The following is a 21618-nucleotide window of genomic DNA, read 5'->3' as shown; positions in this document are numbered from 1 at the left end:
TATGGGAGTTTTTAGAAAATCCTAACCGTCATTTCTCCTCTCCTCTCTCTTCCATATTCTAGAAAGAAAGACGTCCTTTTGTAAGAGAGTTAGCACCCCAGTGAGGATATCGATCAAATCAAGAACCTCGTGTGGATATCTATAGAGACCGGACGCGTATGCAGCTTCAAGAGAACCCAATTCCACGATCATCAAGTTGAGGTGAAGATTTATTCGCGAAAAGGGTAAAAAATCGATCTTACTTTCCTCCTTTAATCTTAAAGAACATGAGGGATCCTAATTGCGTGGTTTTTGAGATTGGATCTCGAGAGTTTTCAAAATTAAATTTGTTTGATTTTTTTTTTCTGCTGCGTTTTTACCATACGCAATTTTCTAATAGCTATGTCCTGTAAAATTAATTTTTGGTTAGTACGGTAATAGAGTTAGTCCTAAAACCCCCTCCATTTGATATTCTGGGTAACATGGCAGTAATTTCGATCTAAAACAGAGGCTTCACCTTCCCCACCTCCATAGATAACATACAATTTTTTTGTTTAAGCGAGAGAAGTACGTACATAGTAAGGAGTACAAATCATTAATTTTTTAAAAAATTAAACTCAATTAGAAATATAAAAAACTTAATTTTTAATTTGAAACCCTGACGTACCAATCATAAGTCCTAAACTTATTGCACTAGGTATGATGAGTAACAGCATACAATTGTTATGGTGCATGATTAACCTTCAACAACTTATGTTAATTATTTGTCTCTTGTGATAGTGCATAGAGTGAGATCTGATACTGCATAGAGTGAGATCTCACAAAATACAGGCGAGAGAAGAAGAGAAGTCAACTTAGCTGGGGAAGTTTTTACTGGGATCTACGTTTTGATGGACACAAAACTGCCGTGTTCACATGGAGCTAATTAATTAATGCTGGGCCAGGTATATGCTAGCTAGAGCTGAGTATATATAATTTACAAATCCTACTTCGTGTGGTTTAATTTGTTTACTCTAATGAAAATTAGAATTAGACGTCAACTAAAATTTAGATTAGCAAATCTATCATTCTAATATATATAAACCTCGTTAACATTATCTTTTTAAGAACGTTGATGATGGAAGCAATATATAGTTCCAACCACCATAATGTAGTACTAGAAAACAATCAAGTTTCCAAACAATTTCGATTTCAAAACCCTGTTACGTAAAGCACTTTCGAAACACTGTTAATTTAAAAAATTTCAATTCGTTTCAAACCATATCATAGTGTTCAATGCTTTCAAAGCGTTGTTAAATTAATAAACACCTCATATCAGCTATTGAATATCGTTAATTTTGAAATCTTTCGATTACTAGCTAATTTGCTTCAAAAAATTTGAATATTTAGTCATTAGATTGTTCATATACTATGAATAATATTTAACAATATTGATCAGTGATTCAAAAGCTCGATTACTAAAGATAGAGTGGGAATAACAAAGGACTTGTGCTGTCTATAGCATTACTCACATACTCTCTCTCTCTCTCTCTCTCTCTCTCTCTCTCTCTCTCTCTCTCTATATACATATATAGAGTTCGGCTACTATACTATTATGAGTACGATCGCCCTCGTACTCATAAGTTATTTTCGATGTTAGAGTTTTCGAATCGACGATCCATACTGTCAAACATTATCTAGAGCATTTAAAACTTCTAGAAATCAAATTTCATAATTTTTTGACATCATTTACCTTACGATCAAAATGTCACAAAATCAACAATTTTAAACGGCCGGTATGGGATACTTGCTAGTTTAACGGTGTAAAAAAATCGGAATTGGTTGAATTTTTAATAGAAAATTCTATTCACTACCTAGATAAAGATCAATAACTTCGATCTTAAATTGAAGGATCTGATCATCCATTTTTAGAACGTCGTTCGATTTCGACCATTCATTTTATACCCACTTGATGGACTTTATTATGATTTCGAAAAATTACGAAATTTATTTTTTTAGCGTTTGGTTAGGGGATAGGGATAGAAATAGGCCCTTATCCCCACCTTTATACCCAAACGCTAAATTTTTACCCGAGAATAGTAGTTCTCGGTTATTCCCACCAACACCTCTATTTTCTATATAAAACTACCAAAAATTGTTCTTATCCCCGGAAACAACCCAATTTTCATCCAAACACTATTTTTCTTATTCCCATACTTGTACCTATCCCTGTAATAGCTAGTTCGTGCTTATACCCAAACCAAACGGTACTACTAGTAAATCATATTTAACGGAGTGGATCGTCGATTCGGAAGCCCCATCATCGAAAACAACTTATGAGTACGAAGGGCCCAATACTCATAAGAGTATAGTAGCCCGACGGTAGAAATTGAATAATCTTTAAAATTTGAGTATAGAACTTTTAAATTCAAGATCAAGAATGTTAACCTTAATCAAGATAGTTTAAGTATTTTCTATCAAAATTTGAAGAAATTTGGATTCTTCTACACCGTTAAACTCCAAACTCGCTATAGTAGCCATTGAAAATTGACAATTTTGAAATGGTTTGATCATAAGTAAACTATGTTGAAAAAATATAAAATTTTATTTCTAAATACCCTAGATCAGTTTAAATGGTGGGGATCGTTGATTTGAACATCCTAAGATCGAAAACGGGACTATAGTATCGGAGCCCCGGTACTATAGATAGTATAGGAGACTAGCTCTCTCTCTCTCTCTCTCTCTCTCTCTCTCCATATATATATATATATATATATGCTCTTTTGCAATGCATGCATAGAATGTACATTCATTTTGGTGGTACGCCAACAAGTTCCACCTTATGGCATATTTGGAACCACGGAACTTAAATGCTGGTGGAACTTAAGAAATGCAGTGATATTTAAATTTCTCTAAGTCAAACTCCCGTCTAATTTTTTGTTTTGGTGAAAGTTACTAAGTAGAAATTGAGGTTCTTTCACTTTTGTTGGTTGCTTTGCTGAAATCTATGTCACGGCCTGGGTCTTTTTTTGAAAGCTAATTTTGAAGAATTTTTCTAATTTGAAAATAGAGTTGTGGACAAGCATAATTTTTTTTTTTTTTGTAAACCTTGCCCAGACATGCACAGACCTGCTACATGTACATGGTGTCCCCTATCCATGCAGACAGAGTCTTCCTTGTACATGCATGACGCAGGAACACAAATAAGTAACCACAAGTAATTATAACAAAATAGTTTCATTATTCAGAAATCATAATACTAATCAATCCAAAATCATAATTCAGAATCCACTAAACTACTACAATAGGAAAACTCCAACATCTCAACTAAACTCAAATCATAATATTGAAATACGGACATATCCACAATATCAAATGGTAAAGAGAGTAAATTCGAGACTACAATAAGATCCATAGCACGAGCTGTCTAGGCGCTAACTAACCGCATTGTCACACCGTGTCTCGACCCGCACTGTCTACATATAAATATATTTCCTAATGGGGGCAACCAGTCGACAANATATATATATAGGAGTAGGACTGCTGTGCTCTCAGGAGCACTGAGGCCTCCGTGCTCCTGAGCTATTTTCGATGATGAAATTTTCAAATCGACGATCGGTTCCATTAAACTTGATCTAGCGTATTTGAAGTTTATAGAAAATAATTTTTGCTAATTTTTTATATCATTTACCTAGTGATTGAAAGGGTTTAAAATCAATAATTTTTAATGGTTGATATATGCCGTTTTCAAGTTTAATTAACGGTGTGGAAGTATTCAAATCAAATAAAATTTTGATACAAAATTCTTTATACTATCTACAACAAGATCAATATTTTTGATCGAAAATTTTAGTGCTATATCACCACTTTTTATAAGATTTTTATTTTCAACCGTTGAAAATTATTGATTTTGAATCCTTTCAATCACTAGGTAAATGATATCAAAAAATTGCAAAAATTATTTTCTAGAAACTTCAAATACGCTGGATCAAGTCTAGCGGAGCCGATCGTTGATTCGAAAATTCCATCATCGAAAACGGCTCAGGAGTACGGAGGCCTCCGTGCTCCTGAGAGCACAACATTAATCCTGCTCATATATATATATATAGAGAGAGAGAGAGAGAGAGAGAGAGAGAGAGAGAGAGAGAGAGATTTAGTATAGAATATGTTTTGGAAGTAAACGATGTCATTTACTTCTCATCCTTTCCATCAATGAAGGTGAGTATTAATGATGAGTATAATGAATTCACCACCTATTAATTGGCCCTAAGAGAGTGCGACGTTTTTGCTGTCCATAGACTTATATATCCTAAGGTGAGTGTGATGATTTCGCCGCCAATGGCTAGCTTGATGCATGATAGAACGAACTTTGTATTTTTGATCATTGTGAATTGGGTACTGATAATAGTAAGTATATTTACGGGTTGAATTACTAAGATTTCATTATCTGTATTGACGAAGACATAATAATACTTGTTCTCTTTTTGCATATATTAGATGTATATGTTTATTGCTAGTTTTATGCTTACCTTCCACACATTGTGCCTTCTTTGAACTTGGAGAGTAAAGATTTCCTGTTGGACGGTCTTATCCATTGATCCACGACAGCCAGGCCCAGTCGTGGGTCAGCACGACCCCTAGCCTGGCTGAACCGGCCGCCTGTGTTCAACTTAGGGTGTGTTTGGTTCCACGTAAAACTGTGGAAAAAAAAATTTCGATGGAAAAAAAGTTTTATATCGTTTAGTGTTTGATTTGTAGGAAATGAAAAATAATTTTTCGTGACGGTTGTTTGGTTGAAAGAAAAAAAAAATAGATAAAAAATTATTTAATATATTTTTATTATATATATTAATAATATATAATAATTAATATACTATATATATATTATTATAATTTCTATATATAGATTAAATATATTTAAAATTATAATAAACATAATACAAAATATATAAGATTTATATATTTATAAATATTAATAAATAATTATAATATCTCTATGTAAAAATAAAATACTATATATATATATATATATATATGTAAAGAGGGTGGTCCACCATGGACCTCCCTTTTATGCGGTCCACGAAGCCACTTATATATATATAAAGAGGGTGGTCCACTGTGGACCTCCCTCTCATGCAGTCCACGAGACCGAAGTGGCCTCGTGGACCCCGTGAAAAAGCCCCGCCCCATGGGCCGCGATTTTGGCTCCTTGCTCGGCGTTTTCGTTTTTCGCCGTTCACACGCGGAAAACGAAAATAAAAATTTTTCCTCAAATACGTAAGACTATTTTTCCCGAAACATTTTTTTACGGCGAAATAAACAAGTTGCAAATCATTTCTCCACCGAAAATTTCTTTTCCATCCATTTTTACATCAAACCAAACACCCCCTTAAGGTTTTATATACGATTTGCACTTTGCTAAATCGGATTGATGAAAAATGATACAATTTTCGAACTTGCGTATCGGCTTCTTATCCAAAAAGCCCCCACAATAGATGTTACTTTTATAATTTAAAAAGTTTCAGCACGAATTTTTTTGTTTTTTTATAATTTAAAAAGCCTAAAGCTCTCCAGGTTAACAACCAACTGTATTAGATAATACTTGTTATTGTAAAACTTAGGATTGGACTCATGGGTAACACATTTATATAGTTGTGTAGTTAATGCAATTTAAATTTACTAAAATTATTTAATTTCAAAAAGAATAAAAGCTAAAGAAGTTATTTTGGAATGACTTAGGCTTAGTTTGGTATTGAGATCTATCTAACGCTATTAGATAAAATTGAGTTGAGGAAAAAGTATATAGGGAGATGCTTCTGTGTTCTCCGGTGGGACTGTAAAATATATATCGTAACTGACTCATCGCGATATGCGAAATGCAATATTACGTACTATTTTTCCATCGTCGTTTCTCACCGCACGTAACGCAATCTCCTCGCAATCCCAAGCGAAGCCTTATAGTTGAGAGGTCTCCTTATGATTTGGTTGTGAAATTACGAAATTATAAACTATATAGCGGTAAAAAATTATGTTGTTTATTTTGAGGTCAAAAATTTGAAACCTATATATATCTGAATAAGAACTTAGTCCTGAACTTTAGGTTTAATCTATAGATTATAATGATTTTTTTTTTTTTTTTTTTTTTGTAACCGTTATACTATATAGGGTGCACTTTGTAAAATTTATAAAAATTATATATACAAATTTATCCTAAAAAGAAATTTGAATTTATGAAAAAGAGTGAAACTTTTTTTAATGAGTTGTGTTGATTTCGCGAATTAATGGTATCGAGCCACGTAAGAGAATATGATTGGTCGGTCCATGGCCGACGTGGTGAACCGGGTTCAGGGAAAAAGCATACTCGATTGCCGCGAAAAGACTCTTTTCCCGCTCCATATCTTTCCCGCCAAAACCATTCCCCTTGTCCTTCTTCCTCGTCCTCTCCTTCGCCTCCCCGAAACCCTAAACCCTAGCGCTCGATCCCAATCCATGCCGAAGAGGAGGACGGAACCCTCGCCATCGCCATCGCCCTCCCATGGCGGCGCCTTCACCCGGAGCAGATCCGAGATCTTCCTCCACCGCACTCGATCCGGCCTCGCCCGCCCCGACCCCGCCCCACTTCGCCATCACCTCCTCCTCCGCCGCCTCTCCACCACCTCTCCACCACCCATCCATGGAGGAAACCTCGTCAAGGATCTGCGACTGAGGCGCGTCTTCTCCCCAGCCTCTGTCTCCGTCGAGGAGGAGGCTTCCCCGGATCGAACGGGTAAGATCGGATCAGGGGACGATTCGGTGGGTGAAGAGAGGGGACAGGGTGGGGTTGATGAGATCTCGAAGAGTTTTCATGGATCTAATGGATTTGATAATAGTTCAAATGAGAGCTCTGCGCCTGAGAGCGTAGTCGCTGTGGATTTTGGGATTAAGAGAGGGGATCTAAAGGATGGCGACAAGTTGGATTCAATTGATCCTCCGAAGAGTGGATCGGTGAGATTTTTGAATATCATCTATATTAAATATTTATGCTTTTGTGCTGTGTGCATTGCATGATTTGAACTTTCGAGAGCAAATTACGGTTAGGGTTTCATTTTATTACGTTGCATTGATACAGCGCGCTCCGCCGGAGTGTGTAATCGCTGTGGATTGTAGCATGAAGAGCATGGATTCAAAAGATGATGCGAAGTTGAATGTGATTGATTCTCCAAAGAACACGGAGGTGAGGTTTTTGAAGATGATTTGAATCCATACGTGCTTCTATTCATGTTATACATTTCTAGGCATAGCACAATTTGAACTTTGGAAAGCAAATTGGGGTTAGGGTTTCATATTTCTCACTTTTGGTGTTGAACCAGAGCACTCCACCGCAGTGTGTAGTCGCTGTGGATTTAGGAACGGCGAACATGGATCGATTGATGAAGGATTCTCAGAATGATATTAACGGCGGTGTAAAGTTGGATCCTTTTAGTCCTTCTAAGAAAAACCTTGTGAGCTTTCCTCCTGAACTGTATAACCCTATTCTATTATTTTTGACACAGTTTGAACTTTAGAGATAAAATTAGGGCTAGGGTTTTGTTCTTTCTATTCATCTGAATTGGATTATATTTGGCGTTCTTGTCTTGTTACTCCCGCACTATAATTTAATGGTAGAAATAACTTCCAGGGGCTTGCTCCATGCTCTAGATCGAAGCTGGTTCGGAATCCGAGCCTGTTTAGCTACCGGAGAATGCTTCCTTTTCTCACGGATCTCGATAAAGAGGGTTAGATTAAAATTTACTCTGTAGTTTTGCTTAGATCTAACCTTCTTGTTCACTCTTATGCTAATTTACAGCTCACTATAATCAGGGATCTCCTTATTTTGGTGTTGCAGAGAACCCTCCACGCGAAAATAAAAATCCTGCTGAAGTTGAAAGAATTGTACAGGAAAAACAGTTATCACCACCCGGAAATCTTCTATCTGATCAACCGCCTCAACGTAGCAGCTTAGGCGGAGTATCCTTAAATGAAGAATTGTGCACAAGCTCAGATTTTGTTGACAACCCATCAATGAATTCATGCAACGGACGATGTTTGGAAGTTTCTAAAATCGAATCTGAGGCCTCTCTTGTAGACCCCATTATCGAAGCACNTATATATATATATATATATATATAGAGAGAGAGAGAGAGAGAGAGAGAGAGAGAGAGAGAGACTTGAGCTAGGATACTTTTAGAAGCACCACCCATTTGGTGCTTCTAAGTTTCTAACCTTTGGATCCACTATATACTTACTAATATCCCTCGGATCAAACACTATTCTACCTACACATCACCTACAACCATCATCTCAACCTCACATCTCTCCATCCAAGGGCTAAAAACTCTAAAGCACCACCCACTTGGTGCTTTTGGGAGTATTCTAGCTCCACTCTCTCTCTCTCTCTCTCTCTCTCTCTCTCTCTCTCTCTCTCTATATATATATATATTATGAGTGCGTCCGGTTGCTTCTGGAAGCACGAGCGCTCCGTGCTTCTAAGTCGTCTTCAATGTTAGAACTCGAATCGACGATCGGCTCCGTTAGACTTGATAGAAGTATTTGAAGTATCTAGAAAAATAAATTTGTGATTTTCGATATCATTTGCCATAGTGATAGAGGGGCTCAAAATCAACGAGGCTGAAATAAAAACCTTACAAATATGATAATACATTAACAAATTTAGATCAAAGTTTATTGATCTTGTTTTATATAATATAAAAGAGTTTCTACATCTGTAAAACTTGCAACTGGCTCACCACGGCATTAAATATATTGATTTTGAGCCTTCTTCGATCATAGCAAATGATATCGAAAATCACAAATTTATTTTCTAGGTACTTCAAATACTCTAGATCAACTCTAACGAAGCCGATTGTCGATTCGAAAGTCGAACATCGAAAACGACTTGGAACACGAAAGGCTCCGATCTTCCAGAAACATACCAGCCCACTCTATAATAATATATATATATAATATATATATATAATATATATATATAGAGAGAGAAGAGCAGGGCTGCTTGTGCTCTCAGGAGCAGGAGGCCTCCGTGCTCCGTGACGTTTCAATAATGAAATTTTCCGAACCGAACGGATCGCTCCGCTAGACTTGATCTAGCTATTTGAAGTTTCTAGAAAATAATTTTTGCGATTTTTCGATATCAATACATTGGGCAATCGAAAGGATCAAAATCAATAATTTTTAACGGTTTGAAATAAAAATTCTATAAAAAGTGTGATAATACACTAAAATTTTCGATCAGAAATATTGATCTTGTTGTAATATATAAAGAATTTTATATCAAAATTTTATTGATTTGAATCCTTCTACACCGTTAAATTTGAAAAGCAGATCAAACCATTAAAAATTTGGATTTTGAATCTTTCGATCACTAAGTAAATGATATCAAAAAATCGCAAAATTATTTCTACGAAACATTCAAATACGCTAGATCAAGTCTAGCGAGCCGATCGTCGTTCGAATTTCATTATTGAAACGGCTCAGCGACACGAGGCCTCCGTGCTCCTGAGCCGTTTTCGATGAATTTTCGAATCGACGATCGCTCCGTTAGACTTGATTCTAGCGTATTTGAAGTTTCTAGAAAATAATTTTTGCGATTTTCGATATCATATTACCTTGCAATCGAAAGGATTCAAATCAATAATTTTTAACGTTGAAAATAAAAATTCTATAAAAAGCTGTGATATAGCACTAAAATTTTCGATCAAAATATTGATCTTGTTGTAGAATAGTTAAAAATTTATAATCAAAATTTTATTTGATTTGAAACTTCTACAGACCGTTAAATTGAAAACGGCAGATATCAACCATTAAAAATTATGGATTTTGAATCCTTTCGATCACTAAGTAAATGATATCAAAAAATCGCAAAAATTATTTTCTAGAAAACTTTAAATGCCCTAGATCAAGTCTAACGAGCCGATCGTCGATTCGAAAATTCCATCATCGAAAACGCTCAGGAGCACGGGGCCTCCGTGCTCCTGAGGCCGTTTTCAATAATAAAATTTCCGAACCGACGATCGCTCCTCAGAACTTGATCTACGTATTTGAAGTTTCTAGAAAATAATTTTTGCGTTTTCGATATCAATTACCTTGCAATCGAAAGGATTCAAATCAATAATTTTTAAACGGTTGAAAAAATAAAATTCTATAAAATGGTGATATAGCACTAAAATTTTCGATCAGAAATATTGATCTTGTTGTAGATATTATAAAGAATTTTATATCAAATTTTATTTGATTTGAATACTTCTACACACGTTAAATTTGAAAACGGCAGATATCAACCATTAAAAATTATGGATTTTGATCCTTTCGATCACTAAGTAAATGTATATCAAAAAATCGCAAAAATTATTTTCTAAAACTTTAAATCCCTAGATCAGTCTAACGACCGATCGTCGATTCGAAAATTCCATCATCGAAAACGGCTCAGGAGCACGAGGCCTCCGTGCTCCTGAGCCGTTTTCAATAATGAAATTTCCAAACCGACGATCGGCTCTCCGCTAGACTTGATCTAGCGTATTTGAATTTCTAGAAAATAATTTTTTGCGATTTTTCGATATCAATTACCTTGCAATCGAAGGATTCAAAATCAATATTTTTTAACGATTGAAAATAAAAATTCTATAAAAATGGTGATATAGCACTAAAATTTTCGATCAGAAATATTGATCTTGTTGTAGATAGTATAAAGAATTTTAATATCAAAATTTTATTTGATTTGAATACTTCTACACCGTTAAATTTGAAAACGGCAGATATCAACCATTAAAAATATGGATTTGAATCCTTTCGATCACTAATAAATGATATCAAAAAATCGCAAAAATTATTTTTCTAGAAACTTTAAATGCCCTAGATCAAGTCTAACGGAGCCGATCGTCGATTCGAAAATTCCATCATCGAAAACGGCTCAGGAGCACGCTCCGTGCTCCTGAGAGCACAGCAGCTCTGCTCTATATATATATATATATATATATATATATATATAATATATATAAAATAACATATATATATATATATATATATATATATATATATATATTAGTTCAAAGGCGCACTCTCTAGCTGTCACTCGTTCGGAGCACGTGATTTTTTGGCTTAATTTTATAATTAAGCATCGTTTAGGTCTCTTGTTGCAAGGATTTTTAAGAAAGAGAAATGCCAAACCTTTGATTAAAAACAAAAGAATATTGTACTTTTTAACATAACTTTATTCAAACATCACGCGGAAGCTTTAATATCTGAACTTGTCTTTTGCGTCCCGTTAGAGTAAAGTAAGGATACTTTTAAAAACAAACAAAACCTTTTCCACATTGTTATGGGTGATAAGTTTTCCAAATCACCAATCACCTCTATTATATACGGTATAAATTATATGAATTTTCTAGAAACCAAATTTTACAATTATTTGAAGACGACCAGCATCTTTCCAATCGGTAGGCATTTGGAGTCAAAGGAAATCGGTATCACCAAACATGATAGAGAAAGTCGAGAATGATCGGCATCTCCCGATATGAAGTAGTGAGCTAAGGAGAATCGACATATCCCAATATGACACTTTCGAAAAGTCGCAACTTATATCTTCTTTTTTTTTTAGAGAGAGATAGGTGCCACGCTACCCGCTTCGTTTATTTCATTTAGAAATAAATTTAGCTGAAAATGTGAATCAACTAGAATTCGAACTTGGAACCTCGGATACCAACCACCAAGCCTTTTGCCAGTTGCTCTAGGGACGAATGGTAACTTATATCTTAGTTACACACTAATTAAGTTCTCATGACTTCCAAGGGTAAGTTCATTTGTAAGTCCTTTTGTTCTCTAGCTCAAGTTTTCCTAGATGTCTATGCCTCACTATGCTTAACACCATACGTTACATCCTAGGTTAAATGTCACTATTATATCATCTAAGCTTCAATTTTATTTTATTTTTTTTTTGAGAAAGAGGTAGCTGCTTCATTCATTAAAACAAATGAATTAAGCGTACAAGATGGAAGCAGCTAAGGCCTCCGAAAGGCAAAAAAGAGCGTGGATTAAAAACTAAATAATAGACCAGGAAAAGATATCTGGGAACAGCGTGCGTAGAGGGTTTTCTCCAATCCAGATATCAGACCACATCTTGTTATTAGTACCACCGCCTAGTTCGTAGGATACGCTGCATTTGAACACATCACGACATCGGACCACACTTTTCCACTATTGCGAGTAGGGGACAAAGGCTCTGCCCTCATGTAGCGGTTTACGTCTGGTGTAGTAAAGAGAATTTATCAGTTTGCACCACGGGAGATTTGGTTCGTTGAGAAAGCGCCACCACCATTTGGTTAAGAGGGCCATGTTCATAGCGTCCATATCTTTTTGATCCCTGGCCCTCCTTCAATCTTGCTTCTACAAATGGTTTTCTAGCTGACGAGGCATTCTTATCCAAAGATAGTAGAAGTCCCTTTCCAGAAGAACGCTCTTCTCAGGCCCTCGATCCTGTGTAGTACCCAGTATGGTGCTTTGAAAGTAGATAAGTGAAATAGCGGTAAGTTGGCAAGAACCGAATTGACGAGAGTAAGTCTTCCTCCTTGAGAGAGGAGTTTAGCTTTCTATCTGTCGATTCTTGCGTTGATGCGGTTGATTACCAAGGCCCAATCTTTCTTATGTAATTGTTTATTGTAAAGTGGTAGCCCCAAATAGTGGAACGATAGCTTGCCCACTTTAAATCCTAGGATATTGACCAGTCTGTCAGCTTTGCGCGGTCGAGATCCCAAGTAGTACAGTTCCGATTTGTTCTGGTTAATCCTAAGTCTAGAGGCCCACTCAAAGATTTTCCAAAGAAACTGGAGGTTCCTCATGAAATGTTTCTTGGGTTCGCAAAAAAATATTGTGTCGTCAGCGTACTGAAGGAGCACCGTTTCGCAATCCTCAGTTGGGCCAATTCCACGTAGTAGATTGTTGCCCCTAGCAGTTTCGGTCAGCCTGGCTAGGCAATCAGCAACTAAAATAAAGAGATAGGGTGACAGCGGGTCTCCCTGTCTAAGGCCCTTCTTAGCTTTTAGCCATCTTGTCGAGGTGGGTGTCATTCACTAAAATACCCACTTTGGCGTTGCATATACATTGTTCGATCCAGAACCATCATTTTTCGCTGAAGCCGAGCCATCTCAGGATGCTTTGCAAGAAGGTCCATCTGACATTGTCGAAAGCTTTTTCGAAATCGGCCTTGATATAAACGCATTTCGTGCCAGATTTTGAGCACCAGTTGACTAGTTCGCATGCTGTAGCAAATGAGTCTGTTAGCAGCCGGTCTTTGAGGAAAGCCGATTGGGAAAGAGAGATTATGGACGGCAGTGTAAGTGCAAGTCAGTTGGCGAGGACTTTAGAGATGATTTTTTGTATTCCGTTGATGAGACTGATCGGTCGGAAGTCATTTGCCTTGCGCGGTCCTTCTTTTTTGGGAATGAGGCACACAAATGAATAGTCGAATGGACCCGTAAAATGTTTATCAGCCTGCAGGTCAAGGAATACGTCGATGTCCTCCTTTACCATCTCCCAGAATGTTTGGAAGAATATTAGGGGATAGCCGTCTGGCCCGAGGGCCTTGTCACTGCCTAGTTGGAAGGTAGCTGTCTTGACCTCCTCAAGAGTGAATGGGGACGTTAGGGAATCGGGGTTGCATAGTCTATTAGAGTGATAGAGGTTACTCCAATCTCCGTATGAAGGAAGACATTCATCCGCGTGACCAAATAGGCGTTTAAAAGCGTGAAAGAAGTAGGATCTATTGTCCTCTTCATTGGTGATTTGCCTTTCTAATTCATCCTCAATGATTTCAATGGCGTTGCTTCGTTTCCGGCCATTAGCCACGACGTGGAAAAATTTAGCGTTTTCGTCACCCTCCTTGAGCGAGAGTTCTTTGGCCCTGGTGTTCCAGAGGATTTCTTCCTCCTTTAAGATAAGCTGTAGTTGCCCTTTGAGATTGGTCCGTTTATCTAGGGTTTCTTGAGACAGATTAGAGTGTTCCTCTAGGTGGTCGATTCTCGAAATTCCTCATGTATGTGCTTCTTTGTGTGGGATATACTGTGGAAGTTGGACTTGCTCCATTCCTTTATCCTAGTTTTGTAATGACTAAGCTTAACAGTTATACAGAGGATGGTTGATTGCTTACGGGGGACTTCATTCCACCACTTCGGCACGTTCGAGAGAAAGTCATCCTTGGTGAGCCAAACCCTTTCAAATCGAAATCTCCGCGGCATGGGGAGGAGTCCGGTGAGGAGAACGATCGGTGTGTGGTCAGAAGTGATCCGCGGGAGAGCCTTGACTTTGCTAAGGGGGAATGAAAGGTCCCACTCGGTGGAGACGAGGAATCTATCGAGTTTGGCCAAATAGGGTTTTTGTTGCATGTTAGACCAGGTGTAGGTTTGGTTCGACAGTGGTAAATCGATGACCGACCTTGCTAAGGGGGAATGAAAGGTCGCACTCGGTGGAGAAGAGGAATCTATCGAGTTTGGCCAGAGAGGGTTTTTGTTGCATGTTAGACCAGGTGTAGGTTTGGTTCAACAGCGGTAAATCGATGACCGCTAGGTTTCGAATGAGATCCAAGAACATTGCCATGGATTTGGAGCTCCAAGGGTTTCCTCTTCTTTCGGCTTGGTTTCTGGTGAAATTAAAGTCGCCGCAAATGACCTATTTGTTGGAACAGGTCCCGTTGAGTGCAAGCAGTTCAGAGCAAAAATCTTCTTTTCCGTCCCAAGTGAGGGGCCTGTAGACGTTAGTGAGATAGAAGGTCTTGTCGGTAGCAAAGTGGGTTAGGTTGAGAGTGAGCGAGTGCTCTCGAACCAAGACCTCGTTACACTTAAAAAAAATTAGAATTCCAGCACGTGAGTAAACCGCCAGAGGTCCCGAAAACGGGGATAAAGTGGCACCGATCGCAGCAAGAGCCGCAACAAGAACGAAGGAATGAACGGGACACGAAATCCACTTTAGTTTCTTGAAGACAGACGACAGTACTATGGAGATTAGACAACACGGACTTGACACAGCGACGCTTAGCCGGATCATGCAGACCAGGGACATTCCAACTTAACAAGTTAAACATCGAAAAAACAAAAAACACATACAGCAGTAGTTGACACAGACTCGATAGGCATACTACATCTAGGCTTCTGCCGACAGGAATTTTTTAAATTTCATAGCGTCAGATCGGAGAGTGACACCCCGCAGAGCAGGCTCCACGCCTTTATTTTCTTTTTGGACCACTTGTGCACTGGAGTCGCCGGCATGGTTGGTTCCCCCTCGAGGCGGTGCGCTTTTCTGCGCATCACCCTACTTAACATAGAGTAGAGTCCTTCATCAGCGTGGCCAGGCGAGCACTCGATCTAGGCACATCTAGGGTAAGGCAATCAGTAGCAGACAGGTGCGGCACACCTTGAGGTGGGCTGCCAAAGTCGTTCCATAGGAAGGCCGACGCCAGATTTTCTCTGGGCTAGGATCCAAGACAATTAAAGATAAACGGATCCCGGCCAGAGACAGATAAATGGAGGTTGAGCCCGAACCCAAAGCAGCCAGGATCATAGATTAAGTAGGTGAGGGTCCACCACGGACTGAACAAGCGAGGTGTGGGGTCTGATGCAGTGAGGATACGCGGGTCATTCGAGAAGGATGGCTCGAAGTTAAAATAAATGCACCAGCGATGATCCACAGAGTTGAAAATCCCATGAAATCCCGCTTTGTCAGAAGCTTCTAAGTGCAAGAACCAAGGGTCAGCCAGGGAGTTTCCATATTTAGGTAAGAGTGCATTAATGGTGCTGGAGAGGCAAGAGCCAGTTGAGGGGAAGGAGGAGAGGGTAGAGCCAGTGTCAGGTTGAACGAGAATGGAAAGGCCAACGACGTAGGAATTTGAAAGTGAAAGTGAATGGCACTCCTTCTGGACGGTCGCTCTGTCGATCGCCGGAGAAATAGTGGCGGGAGGCGCTGGCTGCCCAGTCATAAGCCGCGGCGGAGGGAGAGCCTCGTGTGGCGGAGGGAGGGCATTACGTCGCTGAGGGATGATAGGAGGCCCCAGCTGCCCAGCCATTTGTCGTAGTGGAGGGAGAGCGATGCGTGGTACAGGGAGAGCGTCGCGTGGTGGTGGGAGGGCATCACGTTGTGGAGGAAGAGCATCGCGTCGTCTGTCGCGAATTTTGAAAGAATTTCAGGAGGCGTCGGAGTTAGATGAACCGCCGATCTCCATGTGTCTCCCTCGCGCAGAGCCGACGGAGAGCTGGCCGTCTCCAAAAGAAGGTCTGGGAGGCGGGTCGTGCTGATCCGTGCGTTCATTGTGGGGGTTAGCACGCCTCTCCTCCTTTGCTGCGAGCCCACCTTTCCAGCTGGAATTAGCACCGAAAGCGACAGATCCCCAAAGGAGATCTCTAAGTTTTCAGGAATATCGGAGAGGTGGTTGACGGCTACCAGGCACCGGTAGCCAGAAAGGTCGACGATGCGGGCGCTGGAGTCGTCCGATCTGATGAACCGGCCGAAACCGCCGACGAGGGCCACCACGGTTCGAGAGAACGAGCAACCGTACGAAAGACTAACAAAACGAATCCAAGCTTTGTAGGTAAGTGGCGGCCGCCGTGCGCCACTGTATGGATTCCAAGGAAAGCAGCGCAGTCGAAAATTCCTCAGACTGAGGATGTCCCTGCGGATGAGGTCATCGCATGGCACCCATTTCGGGAGAAAAACGACAAAGTCTCTTTCGCGGTACCTTGCAATGTGGAAATCGGTTGGGTACCTTCCGAAGCGACTCGCAAGGCCGTTTGCGATAGTGTCCTGGGGATCGAGATTGGTCGGGGGGGCGACATCAACCAGGACAGTGTTTCTGCGGCGATTTTGTTGGGCGCAGAAGTCATTGGACAAGGGAACAAAAGCGGAGAGATACGCGGGCCGGGCGCGCATTGCTCTATAGATCTCCATCAGCAAACGTTGCATGCAGTGCTTAGCTCTGTGGCCCGACTTGAAGCTCCTGGTGCACCTGATAGGATCGCGACAGTGAGCAGCCCGGTGATCCCTTCCCAAGCACCTATAACATCTGCCTTTGAAGGAAAATCGGCCACTGTTCGAAGAAGGGGAAAGATGCGATCTCGGAGGCGACGAGCCAGAGCGGGGTGGAGTGGCGGCAGAGAAGGAGAAGCAGGGCTGAGGAGCGCGTCCCTGTACGTCCTCTTAAAAGACGTGGATGGGGGGGCGCTTCTTCCAGTCTTGCCTATCAGGTCGAGGCTTGTTCTCTGGTCCAAGGCTGTCAGCAGCTTAAGATTTGGGTGGAGTAAATGATCTAGAGATTCGGAAGGGGTCATCTTGTCTGAAGTAGGCTGTCTGAGTTAATGTGTTTGCCCAGGTAACCTTCTTGGAGTTGGAGCAGCCCTCGTACCCATGATTACAGAGGTGGGTGGCTGCTTTAACTCCCTTGCCCAGTTCCAAGTAAATCTCGTTGGGTCTCTGCTGCAAAACAAAATACGCACCAGCAGGGGCGAGATCACAGAGAGCATCTTTGAAGGCGGCTTTCCTGTGTGCCTAGAATCGTCGCTTGCGGATCACGTCGTGGGTTCGGGAAGAGCATCGTCTTCTTCCCAGTCTTCTTCTCTTCCTGAAACTCGGTCGCCTTCTTCCGAGTCTTTTTCTCTTCTTGAAGCTCAACCACCTTCTTTCCAGATTTCTTCTCCTCCAAAAGCCCAGTCACCTTCTTCCCAGTCTTCTTTTTCTCCAGAAGCTCAGCCACCTTCTTCCCTGTCTCCTTCTTCGCCAGAAGCTCAGTCACCTTCTCCTTGAGTTTCTTCAGCGCACAGAGCTCACGAAGCTCCATGGACAGAGTCTTTAAGCTTGGTGGTTGGTACCCGAGGTCTCAGGTTCGAATCCTTGTTGATTCACATTTCTAGCTAAGCTTCAAATTTATATAATACTTTATTTACATGTAATGTGGACTTTCATTCTTCATGGCAAAGGAATTGGAAACTCTGTTTTCTTAAGTCAAATGCTTTTGTAGTTTTCTAGACCTCGACAACTGGGTTTGGTTGCAACATGGATATATAGTTGGTTAGCACATATGTGGAGTGCTGGACAGGGTTGGAGCCATTTTGACGCTAAATGAATGCGAAAACAAACTCGAGATTGAAAATCCTGTTAAAACTGAAGTTTTATGAGTTTCAGACGCCCAAAAGATGTTTAGGGCGCTAGCAAGCAGGCTTTGGATGTGAATTCAAATCCCAGTTCCGGACTCCCGAAAGTACTGTAGCAATCCAAATGTGGGTTGGTGATGATCTGATCGTTGCCACGACATGTGCATAGTGACTCATAGGTGTTTTAGGCGCAGGATTTCGGGCACCCGAAGTGTCCACGTGCAGCTACAACAAGTTTAGGCTTCTGTCCGAGCACACGAAAGAGGGAGTGGACACAGCTATCGTAGATTTGGATGCCCGAAAGGCTAGTTCCGGTGCCCGAAAGTGCGTATTTGAGCTAAGGTGCATTATTTCTAATTTTCTATGGGTTGGGCTGCAATTGTATTTTGTTTATAATTAGTTCAGGGATGTTTCTCATCTACTCTTTTCTCACTCAACGCCCTGAGGCTTATCTATCCTTCTTAGTCTCCTCCTTCTTACTCTCTTTCCCTATGGGCACCACAGTTATGCATAACCTGTTAGTTTGATATACACCCAGGATTTGAGAGGTGACAGATTATGGACAGCTTACAATTTATTGTTGTTGTGGATTAATTCAGCAATTTTAAACAGTGAGTTATACCTGATTGTGCCGTGAGCACCTTGATAATATTATTATAATCTGGTTGATCATTCACATATGACTTAGCCTGCATGAGCTTGATTGTGCTTGATAGATATGCTATTATACTCAAGCAAGTCGCGCCCCTCGAGCGCCCCTCTGGAGGCTGGCGACTAATTTAGTGGATAGATAGCCCCTGCGTCGACAGACCACAGAGTCAAGGTGGGGGCCGGGCGTGAGGCGAGCGCAGGCTTGACCAGACTTACAAGTCGGTCAGTGTGATTGGGTTACAGTTTTACTTATTCAATAACTTGTTGATGCATGCTATTTATGAATTACAATTTTCAGTAGTAGTAGTATAGAGGCATGATAGTGGTAATTTATTTTCACCAACTCTATATATCCTACTTTCATTTAGCTATTTGTACTAACTTTGTCTCTAATAGACCTAGTGGCCGGCTGTGCCATTGTTGTTGGCGATAGGACTTACTAGGGACTACGATTTAGTAGTTTTCACACTTTTTTCGTTATTTTTTTGTTTTAGATACCTTAGCTCCTGCTCCATTTGGCTGAGGTAAGGGGATCGTAGATTAGATAGCATCTCCTATTAGTATTGTTATGATATATTTTATCTATATTAGGATGTTACGATATATTAGGATATTGTGTTTTATTGCCTTATATAGAGTAGTATCATTGCCTTCGATAGAGTAGGATTATATAGTATGTAATCCTAGTTATACTCTTACTATAGTAATCATTGTTACTATAGTAAGACAATCTCTTGTACTATATATATTCATTAATACAACTCAAGAGGGTATGCACTTTAGCCCTTCTTTCATGGTATCAGAGCGGGAACCCTAATGTGGGGATATCGATCTATAGCCACCATCCACCATTAATCTCACATTTTTCTATAGGTGTCTTTTCTTTTGGTTTTCTATCTTCCCAGTACTGCTACAGTACTGCTACAGTATCATCGCTACAGTACTGGCGCTACAGTACTGGCGCTATAGTAACAGCGCTACAGTAACAGCGCTACAGTATTTCTGCTATAGTATTTTCAGCCTTTCTGTGATTTCTCTTTGCTCCTCTGGTGCCGCTCGGACTGTCCTACTATTGATTGCTCGTATCACTCGGTTCTTTCCTTGGTGCGGTCGATCTTATTTGGTGATAAGTGGTTCCTCTCATGTGATAGAATTCAGGTTCTTTTTTTTTTATTCACATCCGCTACATTCCGATTTATCTTTCTTTCTTATCTAGTGGTGGATCCTTATCTTAAGGTAGTAAACATGTCTTCTTCTACCTCAAATTTGCCAATTGTTAATATCAAAACTCTCATACCACTAGAACTCACCGATTCTACATATCTTGTGTGGAAACAAGTCTTTCTTAATGTTCTAGAAAGTTTTGATGTTACAAAACATGTGGACGGAACTAGTGTTGTGCCTTCTCAGACTATCGATACTGCTGATAAGAAGGAGGTTATAAATCCTGAATATGTGAGTTGGAAAAAGAACGATACTACTATACTTTCATGGATTAATGCCACTTTATCTCTTAGCATATTACATATGGTTGTTTCTAGCTCACCTAAAACTGCATATGATGCTTGGAGAATTATTGAGGCATATTTTCTTGATAAGACTGCTTCCACGGCTTTTTCTCTAAAGTCTGAATTGCGGAGCATCAAGAAAGGCTCAATGAGCATGAGTGATTACATGCAAAAGATCAAGACGATTGGTAATGCTCTTCAGGCGATTGGTGAAATCGAGTCAGACCATAATTTGGTCATGACTGTTCTTCTAGGGCTACCAGAGGAATATCGAGGTTTTGTTAGTGCTCTAAACACACACAGAAATAAGCCAACTTTTGAACAACTTCGTCCACTCTTGATGCAAGAAGAAACAGAAGTCCAGCGTCGTACTAGTGTGACTACGTCCTCTACTATTCCCACTATTGACGGTGAAGCTCTTTATGCCAATCGTGGACGTGGTAATCATGGAGGCCGTGGAGGTAGATATCGTGGAGGCCGAGGACAGCATGGTAGACACTACTCTGGTCGTGGATCTCCTGGAATCTACCCACAGTCTCAACCCAATTATCCTCAACAATCTCACATTCCAAATCAACAACCGTATATTCCGAAGTCTGGCATACAATGTCAGATATGTGGAAAGTTCAATCATTCTGCTCTTCAGTGCAGACAACGCTTCAATCATTCTTTCATTGCTGATGAAGTTCCTCAGACCTTTGCTGCTATGAACCTTCACGAACCCGGTGAGGAAGTCTGGTATCCGGATTCCGTAGCATCAAATCATATGACCGCAAACTCTGGTATTCTCTCATCTTCTAAACCTTATAGTGGGTATGAAAAAATTCTTGTTGGTAATGAAAATTTACTTGATATTACTCAGACAGGTGAAACTCAATTGAATACATCTTCTAACTCTTTTGCTCTTAAAAATGTTTTTGTTGTTTCTGCTATTAAGAGAAATTTACTTTGAGTGCGTAAATTCTATCAAAATAATAATTCTCTTTTTCAATTTGACTCTACTGGTTTTTCTGTGAATGACAAGGAAACAGGGAAAAGCTTCTTCGATGTCCTAGCTCGGGAACATCACTTTATCTAATTTCTTCTAAACTTGCAAGTGTAGGGAATTAGCAACAGCTAGCTCTTGTTGCATCTAGATTTAGTGGAGATGTCTGGCATAGACGGTTAGGTCATCCTAGTCTTCCTGTTCTTTCTACATTTATTAAAAATAATAAAATTGTTTCTGATTCTGCACTGAAATTATCTGTCTGCAATGCTTGTAATATGGGAAAACATGTTAAACTCTCATTTCATGATTCAGAATCTCAATCTGCTTTTCCTTTTCATATTGTTCATTCTGATGT

At 39.9% G+C, this 21618-nt stretch overlaps 2 protein-coding genes across 2 annotated transcripts; both read left to right on the top strand.

Moving 5' to 3' along the window:
• Positions 4929–12504, top strand: LOC109724750. The gene is made up of 6 exons (XM_020253683.1): positions 4929–6942; positions 7067–7171; positions 7308–7439; positions 7616–7712; positions 7823–8076; positions 12391–12504. The coding sequence occupies exons 1-6, from the start codon at positions 6265–6267 to the stop codon at positions 12502–12504; spliced, it is 1380 nt and encodes a 459-aa protein (XP_020109272.1). The 5' UTR covers positions 4929–6264.
• LOC109724644 lies at positions 19482–21242 on the top strand. The gene is made up of 2 exons (XM_020253526.1): positions 19482–19890; positions 19984–21242. Exon 2 carries the CDS (start codon positions 20013–20015, stop codon positions 21225–21227), a length of 1215 nt encoding a protein of 404 aa, XP_020109115.1. The 5' UTR covers positions 19482–19890; positions 19984–20012; the 3' UTR covers positions 21228–21242.

This window comes from Ananas comosus, linkage group 19 (genome assembly GCF_001540865.1).
Source record: "Ananas comosus cultivar F153 linkage group 19, ASM154086v1, whole genome shotgun sequence".
Lineage (NCBI taxonomy): Eukaryota > Viridiplantae > Streptophyta > Magnoliopsida > Poales > Bromeliaceae > Ananas > Ananas comosus.
The sequence above is the reverse complement of the archived record's forward strand: the minus strand, read 5'-3'. Positions and strand labels throughout refer to the sequence as shown.